This window comes from Salvelinus alpinus, chromosome 1, assembly GCF_045679555.1.
Source record: "Salvelinus alpinus chromosome 1, SLU_Salpinus.1, whole genome shotgun sequence".
NCBI classification, from domain to species: Eukaryota; Metazoa; Chordata; class Actinopteri; order Salmoniformes; family Salmonidae; genus Salvelinus; species Salvelinus alpinus.
Genome location: NC_092086.1, coordinates 51,074,045 through 51,094,316, shown reverse-complemented (window position 1 = coordinate 51,094,316; position 20,272 = coordinate 51,074,045). Strand labels below are relative to the sequence as shown.

Sequence of the window (20,272 nt, the reverse complement as noted above, 5' to 3'; positions counted from 1 at the left end):
CCTCATGGTCAAATCCTTCCTTCCTCTCCGTCAACTGAGTTAGGAAGGACGCCTTTATCTTTGTTGTGACTGGGTGTATTGATACACCATCCAAAGTATAATTAATAACTTCACCGTGTTCAAAGGAAAATTATATATCTTGTTTTTTTTTACCCATCTTCTTCGCAAACCACTGGAAAACCTCCCTGCTCAACTGAGAGACCTTACAGATAAATTGTATGTGTGGGGTACAGAGATGGTGTTAAACACCATTATTGCACCCAGATAGTCCATGCAACTTATCTGACTAGTTCAGCAAATGTTTACTCTTGAAGTTATTTAGGCTTGCCATAACAAAGGAGTTTAATACTTATTGACTCATGACATTTCACCTTTCCATTTTTATTAATTTGTAAACATTTCTAAAAACATAATTCCACTTTGACATTATGGGGTATTGTGTTAGATCAGTGACACAAAATCTAAATGTAATACATTTTAAATTCAGGCTGTAACAACGAAATGTGGAAAACATCAAGGGGTGTGAATACTTTGAGGGCAAGGTAGTTGTTTCACTAACTCACCTGACTACTGTGCAAGCTGTTGTCAACCATCACAACACACACCCACACACAGTCACACATATACCTGACTAGCTGGAAGTACCTTCTTTGGCAGTGGTGACAGCAGCTTTGTACGACAGTCTTTGTAGGACAGTCACAAACTTATTTCATTCTTTCAACTCCATTGCAGAAGAAAGATATACGGTAAGTTTGTGTGTCAACAATTATTGTAACAGGATCACGAGTAGCCTATAGCAATTTTTTACAAATATTATCTGTATGTGAAATATGCCTATGTATTGTATTACAATTACACCAATTGCTCATACAATGTGTTTTGTGTAGCAATATTGATTGCTGTACAGTTACAGTACTGTAAATACTCTTATGTTTTCATTCCAACCAATCTTCTGCCTGTTGACTGTTGATGTGGGTCAGATACGTTTCAAAATTAAACACACACAACTCAATAGTGGCATTATCATCAGAACATGTAACAGTGAACATCCAAGTTTGGCAGATTTCTTCCTTGATTGACAATGGTTTAGTCACAGAGAAGTTTCCAGGTAGACCTCAGTACAGGACAACCATTGACTGTATTTTATTTTCCATTCTTCACAGCCATTTACATAGACTTGGTTACATATGACCCTCAACGCAACTTGTTGGTGAACAGGTTTGACAAGCTAGCACCAATTGTGTAAAGTATAAAATCTAGTAGCACAATGCATGTGTCATGTCCTTTTGGATGGTAACGTCGGTGCGACTGGATACAGTAAATTAAACCTGGGCTTTGGACAGCCATTGGCTTTGGGCCAAACAGAGAAGGCCGCATGAATGGGACACAAGAATCAGCCTTTTGACAGCCTGCAGTTGTTAGTAGTAGATTAGAGTAGATAAGACCTGGGATATTGTTTACCTGACTGGCAGGGAAACTTGAAAGCATGCCCCTATGTTTTTGAGGTTATATAACTTATTTGTTGGGATTCACGGATCACTTTCCAAATAAATACATTTTAAAGGTCTTAGGGTTGAAAGAGTAATTTACTGCATCACAAAGAGGCCATCGTTGTTTTTATTGAGGGAGATGGTACATTGGAGTTCACATACATTGACAGCATGTATGGTATGACATCCACATTCACTCATGTCTAAGACAATCTAAGCCACACGCAACAAAACTGAACGTAGTCTACACAGAGCATACAGAGATATGTTATTTTCCATTGGCTCAGATGTGAAGCCCTGTGACATCACAGTGTCCTGATCATTTCTCAGGTCACCGAGAGGAAAATCACTTACATGCCACACAGGTAGATTAATGGTTGGACAAGGGAGTCTTCTTTTGGGACAAACTACAAAAAAAACGTAATGAGGAACCTGACAGATTGCATGTTAAATTGGGTTGGAAGGCATCGGAAGTATGGAGACCCCCGCCTCTAAGCGGAGAATGATACTATGGCAATGTTGGAAATTCAATGCCAGCCTGTCTGAAAATGTACCTGTGGTCAGAGACCTGTGTTCAAATGATAATGGAAGCACTGAAATCAGAGACAATTCTTCAGTGACTTCGATTCTTAAAACATGGTTGGATAAAAGCCATGAGCTCACACGTCAGTTTAAATTGCATGGATGATGTTTGTCTGTCAGTATCACGGCAGAATAATTATTTCAACCTCTCTTGCATGTGTGTGCTCCCATTACGCCTATGTGGGGTAGAACAGTCTATTGTTGTGTTTTCAGGTGCACTGTAGGAATTCTGTTGAGAAATCACACACACACAGCATAGGAGTGGGAGAGTCTTTTGAAAATGGAATGGAATGCTGCAGGACCAGAAATATCAAGACTCAAATAAAGAACATTCTGAAAAAAACAGACAGACTTCTTCTGCATCATCATCGCATTTCCCACGGTTTATTCGTTTACCGTTGTTTGTTTTGGGAGTCAATAAAACGTATTGCTGTGGTACGTGACTTGCATGAGTTCATGGTGTACAGTTCCTTTACACCCATGGAAAAAATATAGGCATGGCTAAGACAACCACATTCATAGACAGTAACTGCTTTAGCGCCTATTGACGATAGTATCTTCTGACCGTTGGATTTTTGTTAAGAGCCCAGAAGCTTGCTCAAAAAAGTAACACGCATTGCTTGAGGTTCGGTTTTGTAAACATAAGGAACATATCTTTCATATTAGCAAGAAATACTTTTTTTTTTAAGGTAAATGGTGTGTGGTAAATTTACCTTTTTTTAAAGTATTTCTTGCTAATATGAAAGACACGTTCATTATGTTTAGGGTTAGGGTTCGCACACAGCCATATTTCCATTACAGCGATTGCTTACTGAAAACAGACGGAAAACAGAGTGTACTACCTGTGCTAATTAGCCATCTGCATCTCTGAACACATGTGTGTAAATGGAAGATGGACGCCACAAACATGTTGTCACTGAAAAATACTGTCTGCTGCAACTGTGTTAAAACAGTGTACAGTGAGTGTGTATTCTGCATTTGTGAAATTATTCTTTGATGCGATATGAACGTACCGCATATGAGAATCGAATCACGTTTAAATGGAGTGAGCAAAGGCAGCCACTTCGAGTGAATCAGCACTGATCGTAAACAGGTGTTAGGCCAATCCCGGTGGAGGTGGCCCACAATGCACCTGTGCATACCAGTGATAGTTTGTCCACTGTCAGACACACCTCTTATCTCTAATCTACAACAAACAAGTCTGAAAACAGGCAACAAATACTACTCTGGTATCGGTTAAGGTGTGTTCAGTTTATTCAAAAATATACACCTAGACAAGTTAATTATCTTTTAGAATGCATAGTCAAAATGCTCGATAAAAATGTTGTGTAGGAATTACTGTGACTATTTGTGATGCAACCCTTACTATGAATTGTTTATCAGCCCTTGTAATTTTGTGACCATCATTTGTTTGCCTTGTGAGGGATAATAGGCCTTGGCCCATTCTAAAACTATCTAGCTGTGATTTTCAAAGCAGTTTCTGTTGGTGAGATTTTTCCTAACCTCTTCTCTGCAAGATAATATGCTGTTGATTGAGAAGTGCCCTGAGGGATGTTAACTTGGGTCACCACCACACACACAACAGCTTGGGCAGTCCTCAGACGGAAGGCCAAATTCTAAATCCCAAGCATAAGTACTTGTCGGTTAACATCAACCAGCAGTATAATTAGTAGGCTAGTTGTTGTGCTCTGTGTTGGTTATTGAACTGGTGATGGCAAATGTCTTAAACTTCCTTCAATACAAGTAGGGCTACAACCACAAGGCCCATCTAGCCCAGTGACTATGATAGCTTAGTTATAGTTGCATGAGTCATCGGCCTCTACAACATGGCAATCTGGTTTATCGAACCCTAGTTCAATATGTGACATGTGTTGACCTATGGGCCTAGTAGAAATGTTTTTGTGTGACCTAGTATGTTGTCTCACCCGTAGGGCTTCTGGTAGGAGAAAATGATGGCTGAGGCGGGGGTCCTGGAGATGTTTTCGGAGCAGGAGCTGACCTGCTCCATCTGCTTAGACCTGTTCAACGACCCAGTGTCGACGCCCTGCGGACACAACTTTTGCCAGGGTTGCATCGGAGGCTACTGGGCCTCCAGCACCACCTGCACCTGCCCGCTCTGCAAGCATGAGTTCCCCGAGCGGCCTCAGCTCAACATCAACCGAGTCTTCGCCCATATTGCTGAGAAATACAAAGAAGCTCACTACGGCACAGGAAAGCTGCACATGTCGGACGTGAAGACACCGGGAGCCATGGCCAACAGCAACCCATTCCTGGAGGAGATGATCAAATGTGATGTGTGTACAGGGAAAAAACAAGATGCGGTCAGCTCGTGTTTGACCTGCACGGCATCCTACTGCGAGGCCCATGTGCAGCCTCACCTGAACACGCCCTTCTATGCCAACCACCAGCTCCTGGAGCCCCGGGAAGCGCTTCGCGGCCGCACCTGCCCACTGCACAACCGGCTTCTGGAGGTGTACTGCCGCACGGACCAGATCTGTATCTGTGCCATCTGTGTGCTGGAGGAGCATCGCACACACCGCACCGTGTCCGTGCAGACAGAGCGAGTCAACAAACAGGTGAGGAGAAGGCAAAGCGGCTTTCACATCAGGCGCTTGGAGCACACACCCCTTCAGAACCTCAATGGCCCAAGCAGCTCAAAGATGCTTTTGTGCCAAGGCTATGGTCTGAAGGCTACTTAAGGGTGTGGTGTGTTTCCTGGGGTTGGATGTGTGCCTTTTAAAGAAATATAATTTAATTCTAGTTCTGTGGTTGGTGTGCCCTAACAGTCAAAACAGACAATGGCCAATGAAGAGAGGACAGTGTCAGGTATTTTATTTAGGTTACTATTTTTTATATTACAACTTGTATTTTGAACCTTTGAAAGACTGAGTATTGGCTACGAGTTTGTAGGTCATAGGGGGCTCTCAGCTTCTTGCAATGCAGATGACATAGATAGATAACCCCTATGTAAACAAGCCACTAAAATCCCTTTTGCAATGCAGATTTTACTCTAAAGATTATCTGAGATGTTCTTGTCTAAGTTGCAGCCAACGTTTCTAATGTAAACAACCTGCATAGAAACAGTGACTTGCTATTTATCTGGTTCACTTTCAGATAACTGTAAAATCCTGAACCAAGAGGATAAAAAAGTGATGGGGAACTGGAACTTTTCAAATTTAGTAACAGATTTCCATTCAATGACTTCAATAACTGCATCACAATTTGACAGCTGCCGGTTGCACTGTATTTTAAGTCATTAAATATAACATATGATCCTCCTTTTGGCTCTGAGCAGAAAACAAAGAAACAGCTCATCGCATAAATGTTTCTGAGAAAATGGGCAGCTCCATTGAGGCCATCTCTATTTTGAAGAACTCAATTTTCTACTGCTACTTCTATGAGCAAACAAACTGGAAGGGTGCACACTGCGGCCTGGAATGTGTTGTATGAACAGGTATAAAGCCAAGGTTTGTGATTTACTGCCACCTGCAGTTATGGAATGTTTGCTCATGAGTATAATTCATTGCCTGATCCCTCCTGATGACACGGATGAAATCATGTGATCCTTCCTTAACCTATAGGAAGTCTCATGCAGTTGATTACTTCAAAATAGATCCCCACAGTGGTGAATATATTGATAAAAGTCACCTTGTCCTAGAGACATTCACATTTTTTTCCCCCCTACTATGTCATTGACTTGTTTATTGTTTACTCCATGTGTTGTCTGTTCACACTGCTATGCTTTATCTTGGCCAGGTCGCAGTTGCAAATGAGAACTTGTTCTCAACTAGCCTACCTGGTTAAATAAAGGTGAAAAAAAATAAAAAAAACAAAAAAAATAACACGGTTATCAAAAAGTCACGCCGGGGTAAGCCAACACAAAACACAGTCCTTATTTAAAGTGTTTTGAAAATCCCCTATGGGAATAATGAATTGTGGAGAGAAACTATTGGAGCCATTTCCCTGTTTGACTGCTAGGTTTTATGGGTATTATGACTCATACTGTGGTACTCTATGGTTAAACTCCTCAATGGTGCTAAAATGGGCTTTTGGGCACTAGAATCCTCATATCTCTATGGGTCGGGCATCTGACTAAAAACATGAGCAATTTTACATGATTTAGGTCTAATCTTGTGGATAATGGGTTTGGCTCAAGGCAAATTAATAACATGCATGATTTTTTGAATGAATGTATTTCATTATGTTATCTGAAATGTATATGGCTACTTCAAGGGCAATGTTTTTCTATTTGCATCTAAAAAAATATTTTCTAGGATATTTTTTTGGGCACTTCAAAGCACATTTTTACTTGAATGTGTTCCCTAAGAGCGCCTGTTTTAAGCAGCAGCAGGCCAGCAGCATTGTCTAGTTAGGACGAGTAGTGAACTGACATGATGCCAAATCTACTCTCAATGACACTGCATTCACATAATTGGTCTCTGTCTTTCATCCTCCACCTCTTTACTGTCCTTTGTCTGTCACAGAAACTCATTGGAAAGACGGAACTGGAGATTCAGAACCGGATTGAGGGGAAGCACCTCCGTCTGAATGAGCTCAAGAGCCGACTGGAGACCGTCAGGGTAGGCAGCTGATTCACAGGCCCCGACATTGTATCAACATTGTGTTAGATCTATTTGACCCCTTCACTAAACCCCTCAACGTGTCAGGCTTCATATTCATCAGATCACGCTACCACTCTGTCTAGTGTTAGGTGACCGTACCAACAACCATTACTCCCACTGCAGTGGCTATTAGCAGGTCAAGACAGTTTGTTTAGTCAACCAGTAGCTATTAGCAGGTCTAGCCAATCTGTTTAGTCCACCCAAATGATGTTTGCCATACCCCTGTTATGATACATTACAGAAAAAAACTATAATAAAAAAAATAAAAATAAACTTTTTAGGCTTGATGAACCGCACATTTTTCAGTTGTGTGACCTGCGATCACAATAATGACCATAACTGGAGAGAAAGAAACTGACCTTAAATCAGTGTCAAGGAGCAACTTAATCCTTCTGTTTTTTCTAGAACTATGCACGGGGTGAGCTGTCGCAGGTGGAGCAGTTGCTGGGGGAGCTGAGTCGCTCAGTGGACAGGATCCGTGAAGAGCTGGTGGGTGGGATGGAGGAGAAGCGGGCGTCAGTGGAAACACGGGGGGAGGGGCTAGTGACCCGTTTGGAGGCGGAGCTTGGCCAGCTGGAGGTGCGGCGATCCAGACTGGAAGCCCAGGCAACGTCTGAGGACCACATTGGCTTCCTCCAGGTATGGAGGGAATGTGTTTTAGCTGAGGCACCTATTATCATTTGTGGATGCACTTCATTTAGCTTATCTGTTGTAACAGTTGGGTGGGGTTTGCACTTTGATGGGACATGCACCTGGTGTGCCACGTGTACATTCCAATGGCCTCTAAGTGCAAGCTATCAGAGATATTATCAGAGTCCATTCCACTGATGTTCAACTCTGAACTGTAAGTCTTTCAATTGAACATATCTGTCAATGCCTGCCTTCAACCTACTTTCAGAGTTTTGAGGAGGCGAGTGCCCCCCTACAGGCAGACTCTGACACCCAGGAGTTGGATGCCGATGTGTCGCTGCATTTCTCTCTGGGGGATGTGAAGGTGGCTCTGGGGGAATTGAAGAAGAGTATGGATGAGATCCGCATGGGGGAGGTGCGCTCCCGAAGCTCCCGTGAGTAGCACCATCATCACTTTCATCGTTTTAACCAATCTCATCATCACCATAGTCATATCATTATTTAATATCCTCATTATCCTTTTCAAAATGGACATCACAGTTAACAAATATTCATAATAATGGTAATTTCATTTAATATTTTTTTCTTTCTGGGGGGGTAGATCAGCTTTAATATTGCATATAGATTGTAGATTATTTGCATCATTTACATAATGTTCATCATATCGTTACCAAAAATCCCTACAACATTATTATTTTGTAAAGAAATCATAAGTTGTTCCCTTACTGTGGTTTTCGGGTGAAGTTTCTCATAAATTACTGAGTTGAAGATATCGAGAAAGGTATTCTGAAAGTAGTCACTCTAGTCTGTAAGCAGTCAAAATACCATTCCTACTCAAATACCTCATGCCAATAGAACTCAAACCTTCTGTCATCCATCGCTGTGTTGAAACATCGGTCAGGTGAAGAATGAGTCTTTCACAAAAGTGGGTTGTAAAAATACCAGGAGTAACACGAACATATGAGGAAACACTACCTGCATAACTATTATCACACCTGGCCTGAAAGTATAATGCACTGTGTGTTGCGGACCAACCTATTTGTTTGTTAATATAACCCATTATGCGTGTGTTTCAGTTACTTCCCTACGGGAGAGCGACAGTATGATGAGTGTACAGACACTACGGACCACTAAGAGTCAGTGGTCTCTACGAGGTGGGTCAATTTTAAATTACGTCTCATATACAGTGGGGAGAACAAGTATTTGATACACTGTCGATTTTTGCAGGTTTTCCTACTTACAAAGCATGTAGAGGTCTGTAATTTTTTATCATAGGTACACTTCAACTGTGAGAGACGGAATCTAAAACAAAAATCCAGAAAATCACATTGTATGATTTTTAAGTAATTAATTAGCATTTTATTGCATGACATAAGTATTTGATCACCTACCAACCAGTAAGAATTCCGGCTCTCACAGACCTGTTAGTTTTTCTTTAAGAAGCCCTCCTGTTCTCCACTCATTGCCTGTATTAACTGCCCCTGTTTGAACTCGTTACCTGTATAAAAGACACCTGTCTACACACTCAATCAAACAGACTCCAACCTCTCCACAATGGCCAAGACCAGAGAGCTGTGTAAGGACATCAGGGTTAAATTGTAGACCTGCACAAGGCTGGGATGGGCTACAGGACAATAGGCAAGCAGCTTGGTGAGAAGGCAACAACTGCTGGCGCAATTATTAGAAAATGGAAGAAGTTCAAGATGACGGTCAATCACCCTCGGTCTGGGGCTCCATGCAAGATCTCACCTCGTGGGGCATCAATGATCATGAGGAAGGTGAGGGATCAGCCCAGAACTACACGGCAGGACCTGGTCAATGACCTGAAGAGAGCTGGGACCACAGTCTCAAAGAAAACCATTAGTAACACACTACGCCATCATGGATTAAAATCCTGCAGCGCACGCAAGGTCCCCCTGCTCAAGCCAGCGCATGTTCATGCCCATCTGAAGTTTGCCAATGACCATCTGGATGATCCAGAGGAGGAATGGGAGAAGGTCATGTGGTCTGATGAGACAAAAATAGAGCTTTTTGGTGTAAACTCCACTCGCCGTGTTTGGAGGAAGAAGAAGGATGAGTACAACCCCAAGAACACCATCCCAACCATGAAGCATGGAGGTGGAAACATCATTCTTTGAGGATGCTTTTCTGCAAAGGGGACAGGACGACTGCACCGTATTGAGGGGAGGATGGATGGGGCCATGTATCGCGAGATCTTGGCCAACAACCTCCTTCCCTCAGTAAGAGCATTGAAGATGGGTCGTGGCTGGGTCTTCCAGCATGGCAACGACCTGAAACACACAGCCAGGGCAACTAAGGAGTGGCTCCGTAAGAAGCATCTGAAGGTCCTGGAGTGGCCTAGCCAGTCTCCAGACCTGAACCCAATAGAAAATCTTTGGAGGGAGCTGAAAGTCCGTATTGCCCAGCGACAGACCCAAAACCTGAAGGATCTGGAGAAGGTCTGTATGGAGGAGTGGGCCAAAATCCCTGCTGCAGTGTGTGCAAACCTGGTCAAGAACTATAGGAAACGTATGATCTCTGTAATTGCAAACAAAGGTTTCTGTACCAAATATTAAGTTCTGCTTTTCTGATGTATCAACTACTTATGTCATGCAATAAAATGCAAATGAATTACTTAAAAATCATACAATGTGATTTTCTGGATTTTTGTTTTAGATTCCGTCTCTCACAGTTGAAGTGTACCTATGATAAAAATTACAGACCTCTACATCCTTTGTAAGTAGGAAAACCTGCAAAATCGTCAGTGTCTCAAATACTTGTTCTCCCCACTGTATATACAGTATATTATAGTACCAGTCAAAAGTTTGGAAACACCTAATTCAAATTAGTTAAAAAAAAAAACTATTTTCTACATCAAAACTATGAAAAAAACACATGGAATTATGTAGTAACCAAAGGTGTTAAACAAATGAAAATATATTTGAGATTCTTCAAAGTAGCCATCCTTTGCCTTGATGACAGCTTTGCACAATCTTGGCATTCTCTCAACCATATTTATTTATAGGGGACAATGCACATTAATCAGCAATATTACAATAATGCAACATGTAAATGTGCCGGGGTTAGCCAAAAGCTCATTTACACCTGTCATCCCAGGGCAGCTAAGGACAATTACACAGCCACAATACAAATACTCACTAAAACAACACAAAATACAAATACATCCAATAATATATCATTCTAACGACAACTATCATCAACTGTTGTCTTACATATGAGGCACCACAACACATGTGTACAGGTTTGGATAGATTTTAGCCATGTTTTCAATTCAAATTTAAAAGTACAATCAGAGCAGCTTCTCAAGTCCGTGGGCATTGCATTCCAGTATATTGTAGCTACATCAGAGAAGGCCAATTTTACTGTGTCAAAGGTACAACGCAATCCCCTCTAGTTACTGCCCTTGTAATCCTGGAAAGCCCATGCAAGCCTGGTCATCAAGATTCTGCATCTACATGCTGCTTAAAGCTATCCAGGCTAAATCAATTGTTTGTAAATGATATGATAACAGTGGTAACTGTTTGGTTTGTTATCAAAAATCTTTATTGTTTGTAGAGTGATTTCAGAATAGTAGTTCCTGCTTGTGACCAGCATGTGAGGTAATATCTCAAATGTGAGAAGATCATACCATGCATATATAGTTTGGCGGCCTCCAGAGGAAGGAAATGTGTTATTTAATAGTTTTGATGTCTTCACTATTATTCTACAATGTAGAAAATAGTAAAAATAAAGAAAAACCCTTGAATAAGTAGGTGTCCAAACTTTTGACTGGTATTGTACATGCAGTGCATTCAGAAAGTATTTAGACCCCTTGACTTTTTCCACACTTTGTTACATTTTAAATCGCATGTACATACGTATTCAGATCCTTTACTCAGTACTTTTAAGCAGAGATTACATCCTCGAGTCTCCTTGGGTATGATGCTACAAGCTTGGCACACCTGTATTTGGAGTTTCTCCCATTCTTCTCCGCAGATCCTCAAGCGCTGTCAGGTCGGCTGGCAAGTGTCGCTGCACAGATATTTTCAGGTCTCTCCAGAGTTGTTCGATCTGGTTCAAGTCTGGGCTCTGGCTGGGCCACTCAAGGATATTCAGAGACTTGTCCCGAAGCCACTCCTGCATTGTTATGGCTGTGTGCTTAGGGTTGTTGTCCTGTTGGAAGGTGAACCTTCGCACCAGTCTGAGGTCCTGAGTGCTCTGGAGCAGGTTTTCATCAAGGATCTCTTTCTACTTTGCTCCGTTCATCTTTCCCTCAATCCTGACTAGTCTCCCAGCTGAAAAACACATCCCCACAGCATGATGCTGCCACCACCATGCTTGACCATAGGGATGCGTAGGGATGGTGCCAGATTTCCTCCAGATGTGACGCTTCGCATTCAAGCCAAAGAGTTCAAACTTGGTTTCATCAGACCAGAGAATCTTGCTTCTCATGGTCTGAGAGTCTTTGGGTGCCTTTTGGCAAACTCCAAGCGAGCTGTCATGTGCCTTTGACTGAGGAGTGACTTCTGTCTGGCCACTCTACCATAAAGACCTGATTGGTGGAGGGCTGCAGAGATGGTTGTCCTTCTGGAAGGTTCTCAGATGTCCAGAGGAACACTGGAGTTCTGTCAGTGACCATCAGATTCTTGGTCACCTCCCTGACCAAGGTCCTGCTCCCCCGATTGCTCAGTTTGGCCGGGTGGCCAGCACTAGGAAGACTCTTGGAGGTTCCAAACATCTTCAATTTAAGAATGATGGAGGCCACTGTGTTCTTGGGGACCTTCAATGCTGCAGACATTTTTATGTACCCTGCCTCAGATCTGTGCCTCGACACAATCCTGTCTCGGAGCTCTACGGACAATTCCTTCGACCCCATGGCTTGGTTTTTGCTCTGACATGTATTGTCAACTGTGGGACCTTATATAGACAGGTGTGTGCCTTTCCAAATCATGTCCAATCAATTGAATTTACGACAGGTGGACTCCATTCAAGTTGTAGAAAAATCTCAAAGATGATCAATGGAAAGGATGCACCTGAGCTCAATTCCAAAGTTTCTTAGCAATGGGTCTGAATACTAATGTACATGCATACATTTGCACATTTCTAAAACCTTTTTTCGCTTTGTCATTATGGGGTATTGTGTGTAGATTGCTGAGGAATTGTTTTTGTTACAGCCTTATTCTAAAAATATATCAATACAATGTGGACAATGTCAAGGGGTCTGAACTTTACGAAGGCACTGTATTTTCACACAATGGTTGGAATAATACTGTGACATTTTTAAATCTATGATAAAGCACTTTGTGTAAGAGCTGTTTTGAAAAGGCCTCCTGAAACCAGATTTTGCCCTACACTCTGCCAATAATAGCTCGTTTTAAAGTGACACATCTCTACCATTAAGCTCCTCTAATTAGGCCCCTCTCTTGGACCACTCTGACAGTCCTAGCTAAATTATTTCTTGAGAAATAGCATTTTGCTAAGAAGCGGTTTTTGTTTATTTTTGGACCATTTTAATTGAAAACAAGGTACGGTACTTAATTGTTACCCAAAAATGATTTGATATTGAGATAAAAATGGCTGCAGTCATTCTGTACTCACGTATACTTCCATTAAACAACATGTCTTCATGTTTCTTCTCCCCTCAGATCTAAAAAAGATCAAATCTGGATCAGGTATGTCTGTCTGCACTCTTGGAGCTCTTCACTCCAAAGATTTTCTTTTGGATTAAGGTCTAGGACCCATGTGAATGAAGTAATGGGTAATGAGAGGATATTTTGCAGAGCCTTTGTTTTAGCTCAAAGGAAATGTTAGACAAAGGTCAAGAGTTTGTTTTAAAGGAAAAAGCTTACAAACCTAGTTTACTTACTTAAAATACATTTTTTAAGAAGATTGGTGCTTGATGATTCACGATGCCTCTTCTGAAGAATTTTAAAAATAACTAATTTGATGTAGGCCTCAATAGATTCTGTCGTTTTTTTCACTTCATATATTTCGACAAGGTATGCTATTTTTAAACACACACATCTAATAGAACATCTTCCCCCACCTTCACAATGGTTCACCAATAGTTTAAAGGCCCAGTGCAGTCAAAGTTCAGTTTTTCTGTGTTTTGTATCATATTGTACAATAGCTGATGAAACGAACACTGTAAAAGTGTCAAAATTTGCTCACTAGCCACATTTTCATCCATAGTTTTATGCAAGTAAAGTCGTACAGTATGAAAAATAATCACGATAGCTGTGATAGAAACGGGACGTTTCGGGACAATTTGTAAAATGCTAACAGAATTTTGTTCGAAATGGTTGGATCTTTTAGTGTCAGTTAAATTAATTAGGTAAGAAATGCATATTGACATAACCATCATATTGAAGTAAACTTGGAGTCACGTGATGATATGGTGTGTGGTCCTCTTGCTACGTCTTAGGGAAGCCATGCAATTTATTAGGCTACAGGTGAAAGAAGTTATGAGCTTCACTGTGCACTTTCAGTACCCTGTGATTTTTGACGCTCCTTTCCAATAAATATTGAGGGTCTTATTCTGGTGACATGATGCTTGAGTGCTGTCTGACATACAAATATTCTCCCTCTTATCCATAATAATCTCATCATGTTGAGTAGCCTACCCGTACAGTATCTGTGAGCTGTTGGCTAGAGCACACATGCCAAGACCAGAGTAGACACATTTGCTATTTAATGCAACAGTTTGTGACAAAACTATCTGTAGAGTTGAAAATGGGATGGAAATACATTGAACATAACATTTTTGTTCAGTACCTGAAAACTTAAGCTGGAAAAAAACTACCCACTGATTTTTATCCGCAATAGTGAGTTTGGTGAAAGCACACTGGTGGGAAATGCATATTTTCTTTATGGGGATTCTAGAATACTTGCATAAATATCTGTCGCTAATTGGATGGAAACCTAGCTAGTGTTATTTCCTGATAGTTTCTGGTTGGAATTAATCTACACAGGACCTTCTAATCAACCTGTTTCCATGGGAGGGAGTTTTGCCTTGCCTGGTGACAACACCAGGCGGTAAATTGATTAATAAACAATAACAAAGAGTTCCAAACTTCTTTGCCAATAACAGCTTGTTTTAAGTTTCCCCCTCCCCACTCAGATCACTCCCAGACGGTCCTAGCAAAATTCTTCCCTGATTAGGTTTTTTGCTAAAAAGCTGTTTTTGTCAATTTTAACGGAACACTAAATCAGTAAGGTACTTAATTGTTACCCAGAAATTATTTGATATAATAAAAAAATGGCTGCATTGGACCTTTTAACTAATCAAACCAACAGTAGTTTCTATGTATTGGAAAAAGAGACTCACCGTAATTACTTTTTCATACAGGGCTGAAGAAGATCCAGTCTTATTTAGGTGAGTTGTTCTGATCTTAATTCTAAATACCAGCCTGTCCTGGTCTTATCTCTACCATTGCTCTTACTGTATTACTGGATGTAGTGATTGACTGTTTTCCAATAAAGCTCTCCAAATAGTCTGTTTTACACAAGACACCATCTCACTGTCTTTTTGGCCATGATTCCTAACATTATTCGGCTGTGGCATTCACACCAGAGCCTTGACCTTTTTGTGTTCCTTCTCATTCACAGAGGATGTGACGCTAAACCCGGTGACGGCGTACCCCTTCCTCATCCTCTCTGACGACAGGAAGCAGGTAAAGAGAGGAGAGAAACTGCAGTTCTACAGGAACAGCACACAACGCTTCGACGTCTGGTCTTGCGTGCTGGCCAAAGAGGGCTTCAACTCGGGGCGACACTACTGGGAGGTGAGAGGGCAGGGGTCAAGGGTTGGGGGATCTCATAGAAATTGGAGGGTGGGAGAAATGACTGAATAGTCGTTTCAGTTTTATTGGTTTAATCTATTTAGGCGTTTGATGTTAAAGTGTATGTCGTGCAATCTAGGAGAGTAAATCACTTAGGATTCAACCTTGCATGCTCGTCCCCATTCAACTTTTGTCGGTATCACTTTATCTTTGTTTCTTTCTGTCTCTTCATCTCAGGTGAATGTGGGTGAGAATAAAGACTGGAAGGTGGGCGTGGTGCGGGAGTCAGCCCAGAGGAAAGGGCTGTTTGACATGAGCCCTAATAGTGGTTACTACGCCCTCTGGTGGGGGGGCACCCACCTGCGTGCCCTCACTATCCCGGCCCTCACCAAGGTTAAGACTTCGGTGCGCCTCCGCAGAGTGGGCGTCTACCTGGACTGTGAGGAGGGTCAGGTGACCTTCTACAATGTCAAGACTGGCTCGGAGGTGTACAGCTTCAGCGTGGCCGAGTTCTCTGAGAGGATGTTTCCTCTACTGGGCACTGGGGACAGGGAGGTGCCCCTGGCTCTCATGATCACACAGTGTGGCAGCGTGCCCGAGTGAGAGGATAGTGAGAATGAATGGTGAGATGACATGAAAGTGTGTGCATGTATAGAAAATGATGAAAGTGAAAATGTGTTTTAGGGTGAATTTGCTTGAGGATTAAAGTGTGGTTAGCTTGGATGAGTCAGTGGGAAAGTGAGTGCAAGTTTGAGTGGATGATGAACATATTGGTGAAAATATTTTAGGTTGAATGTGCTTGAAGATGAGTGTGAGATGAGGTATGTGAGACGGAGGGAGGGGACAAAGAGAAATGGAGTCGTCTGGGGTGAAAATAAGATGGAGAGAAATCTCATCTCTACATTTTGCCTGCAACCTCCAATTCAGCTGTTGGCATTGTCCAGTACCCACTGAACATTTGACTCATTGCACACACACTGGTTCACAATGCACTGAAAGGCAGGTGATGGGGCAAAACACTTGTGTGGCATCTTGGAATTACTTCATGGTCAGGAATCAGTATTGATATCTGAAATCACAATGGTACACTTGTATTCTAACCCTCTTCGTTGTCACAATTTTCTAATATTTGTGTCAAAATGGCTTCAGTCTAAGGTTCTTATTTATCTTGGTGGATAGGTCCTGTTGAGGATATCTTGTATTGTTCAAGGTTGTTTCACACTAACTCAGGGTTTCCCCAAACTCGGTCCTCGGGACCCCAAGGGGTGCAAGTTTTGTTCTTTGCCCTAGCACTACACAGCTGATTCAACTAATCATCAAGCTTTGATCATTTGAATCAGCTGTGTAGTGCTAGGGCAAAAACCAAAAACGTGCACCCCTTGGGGTCCCGAGGACCGAGTTGGGGAAACGCTGCACAAACTACTTTGATTCTGTATCTGGAATTGAATTCTGTCCTGTTTGCAGCATTGTGTACATGTTTTACAGTTGTCAGAGAATGGTGGACGATGATCATAGACATTTGCTGAATCACTACCCATACACAATTCAAGTGGACGGCCGTGAAAGATGCTATTAGCTTGTAAGGCTATTTACAGCAATGAGTTGGTAATTTATTTTGTGGCAATATTGCTTGTTATTGTCCTGTCCCATATGTATGTTTTTAAATATTTTAACAATAAAAATGTATTGGGTGGAAAAAAGGACTGTCTCAGTTATGTTTTACAGTTGGTCATTGGAACCTTTCCATTATTGTTACATGGGGCTCCTGAGTGGCGCAGCAGTATAAGGCCCTGCATCTCAGTTCAAGAGGTGTCACTACAGTCCCTGTTCTGTATCCAGGCTGTGATTGAGAGTCCCATAGGGACTCCATTGGCCCAGTGTCGTCCTGGGTAGGCCGTCATTGTAAATAAGAACTTGTTCTTAACTGGTTAAATAAAATAAATCACTAAAGCTGCACTAGCTGCTGTTGATTCCAGCCACAAGAGGGTGCTGGAGTACAAGAGCAGTCTTTCCCTCATCCCTGCTCTTGGATAGCCATTCTGTGCAGGCGCAAACTCAAACCCAGCATTTCATGAGATGTGTCATGCACCAAACTCCCAACATTGACAAATGCGAAGAGCATGGACACTGCGTCACTATAGCTCAATTATAATGGAAAGCGTTATTAACCAGCAATATATTGCGTTGGTCCAGGGCAAGGAAATCTAATTCAACAGTAGGGGCTAACAATTGCATCTTTGTTCAGCTGATCCTTCAAAGGATCCTGTCACTGTTGAATCCTAGCCCCTAAAGTGAGAACGCATGGTTCATTTCAAAAAGCTAAATCACCACTGGCAGCCGTGAGATGATTACATAACCAAATCATTAAGAGGGGCGGGGGGGTATGCCTTATGATTAACGAGACGTGGTGTGATCATCATAACACACAGGAACTCAAGTCATTCTGTTCACCTGATCTAGAACTCCTCACAATCAAATGTCGACCGCATTATCTACCAAGGGAATTCTCTTCAATCATAATCACAGCCGTATATATTCCCCCCCAAGCAGACACATCGATGGCCCTGAACGAACTTTATCTGACTCTTTGTAAACTGGAAACCACACACCCTGAGGCTGCATTCATCGTAGCTGGGGATTTTAACAAGGCTAATCTAAAAACAAAACTCCCTAAATTCTATCAGCATATCGATTGTGCTACCAGGGCTGGAAAAACCCTAGATCATTGTTATACTAATTTCCGCGACGCATATAAGGCCCTCCCCCGCCCCCCTTTCGGAAAAGCTGACCACGACTCCATTTTGTTGATTCCAGCCTACAAACAGAAACTAAAACAACAAGCTCCCGCGCTCAGGTCTGTTCAACGCTGGTCCGACCAATCTGAATCCACGCTTCAAGACTGCTTCGATCACGCGGATTGGAATATGTTCCGCGTTGCGTCCAACAACAATATTGACGAATATGCTGATTCGGTGAGCGAGTTCATTAGGAAGTGCATTGACGATGTCGTACCCACAGCAACGATTAAAACATTCCCAAACCAGAAACCGTGGATTGACGGCAGCATTCGCGTGAAACTGAAAGCGCGAACCACTGCTTTTAACCAGGGCAAGGTGACCGGAAGCATGACCGAATACAAACAGTGTAGCTATTCTCTCCGCAAGGCAATCAAACAGGCTAAGTCCCAGTACAGAGACAAAATCGAGTCGCAATTCAACAGCTCAGACACAAGAGGTATGTGGCAGGGTCTACAGTCAATCACGGATTACAAAAAGAAAACCAGCCCCGTCGCGGACCAGGATGTCTTGCTCCCAGACAGGCTAAACAACTTTTTTGCCCGGGCTCTCCTTCACTGCAGCCGAGGTGAGTAAAACATTTAAACGTGTTAACCCTCGCAAGGCTGCAGGCCCAGACGGCATTCCCAGCCGCGTCCTCAGAGCATGCGCAGACCAGCTGGCTGGTGTGTTTACGGACATATTCAATCAATCCTTATCCCAGTCTGCTGTTCCCACATGCTTCAAGAGGGCCACCATTGTTCCTGTTCCCAAGAAAGCTAAGGTAACTGAGCTAAACGACTACCGCCCCGTAGCACTCACTTCCGTCATCATGAAGTGCTTTGAGAGACTAGTCAAGGACCATATCACCTCCACCCTACCGGACACCCTAGACCCACTCCAATTTGCTTACCGACCCAATAGGTCCACAGACGACGCAATCGCAACCACACTGCACACTGCCCTAACCCATCTGGACAAGAGGAATACCTATGTGAGAATGCTGTTCATCGACTACAGCTCAGCATTTAACACCATAGTACCCTCCAAACTCGTCATCAAGCTCGAGACCCTGGGTCTCGACCCCGCCCTGTGCAACTGGGTCCTGGACTTCCTGACGGGCCGCCCCCAGGTGGTGAGGGTAGGTAACAACATCTCCACCCCGCTGATCCTCAACACTGGGGCCCCACAAGGGTGCGTTCTGAGCCCTCTCCTGTACTCCCTGTTCACCCACGACTGCGTGGCCATGCACGCCTCCAACTCAATCATCAAGTTTGCGGATGACACTACAGTGGTAGGCTTGATTACCAACAACGACGAGACGGCCTACAGGGAGGAGGTGAGGGCCCTCGGAGTGTGGTGTCAGGAAAATAACCTCACACTCAACGTCAACAAAACAAAGGAGATGATTGTGGACTTCAGGAAACAGCAGAGGGAGCACCCCCCTATCCACATCGACGGGTCAGTAGTGGAGAAGGTGGAAAGTTTTAAGTTCCTCGGTGTACACATCACGGACAAACTGAATTGGTCCACCCACACAGACAGCGTTGTGAAGAAGGCGCAGCAGCGCCTCTTCAACCTCAGGAGGCTGAAGAAATTCGGCTTGTCACCAAAAGCACTCACAAACTTCTACAGATGCACAATCGAGAGCATCCTGTCGGGCTGTATCACCGCCTGGTACGGCAACTGCTCCGCCCACAACCGTAAGGCTCTCCAGAGGGTAGTGAGGTCTGCAGAACGCACCACCGGGGGCAAACTACCTGCCCTCCAGGACACCTACACCACCCGATGTCACAGGAAGGCCATAAAGATCATCAAGGACAACAACCACCCAAGCCACTGCCTGTTCACCCCGCTATCATCCAGAAGGCGAGGTCAGTACAGGTGCATCAAAGCAGGGACCGAGAGACTGAAAAACAGCTTCTATCTCAAGGCCATCAGACTGTTAAACAGCCACCACTAACATTTAGCGGCCGCTGCCAACATACTGACTCAACTCCAGCCACTTTAAAAATGGGAATTGATGGAAATTATGTAAAAATGTACCACTAGCCACTTTAAACAATGCCACTTAATATAATGTTTACATACCCTACATTACCTATCTCATATGTATATACTGTACTCTATATCATCTACTGCATCTTGCCATCTTTATGTAATACATGTACCACTAGCCACTTTAAACTATGCCACTTTATGTTTACATACCCTACAGTACTCATCTCATATGTATATACCGTACTCTATACCATCTACTGCATCTTGCCATGCCGTTCTGTACCACCACTCATTCATATATCTTTATGTACATATTCTTTATCCCTTTACACTTGTGTGTGTGTATAAGGTAGTAGTTGTGGAATTGTTAGGTTAGATTACTTGTAGGTTAT

General features: G+C 42.8%; 1 protein-coding gene across 2 annotated transcripts; it reads left to right on the top strand.

Moving 5' to 3' along the window:
* Positions 1–610: 610 nt before the first annotated feature.
* On the top strand, positions 611–15,855 carry LOC139579435 (E3 ubiquitin-protein ligase TRIM39-like). Of its 2 annotated transcripts, none has more exons than XM_071408114.1 (10): positions 611–746; positions 4,004–4,648; positions 6,557–6,652; positions 7,100–7,333; positions 7,593–7,758; positions 8,401–8,478; positions 12,970–12,996; positions 14,673–14,699; positions 14,933–15,108; positions 15,343–15,855. In XM_071408114.1, the coding sequence occupies exons 2-10, from the start codon at positions 4,022–4,024 to the stop codon at positions 15,706–15,708; spliced, it is 1,797 nt and encodes a 598-aa protein (XP_071264215.1). In that variant the 5' UTR covers positions 611–746; positions 4,004–4,021; the 3' UTR covers positions 15,709–15,855. The 2 variants fall into 2 exon arrangements, with proteins under 2 accessions (XP_071264215.1, XP_071264207.1); XM_071408106.1 differs by lacking the exon at positions 611–746 and adding an exon at positions 3,194–3,313.
* The last annotated feature ends 4,417 nt before the right edge of the window (positions 15,856–20,272 follow it).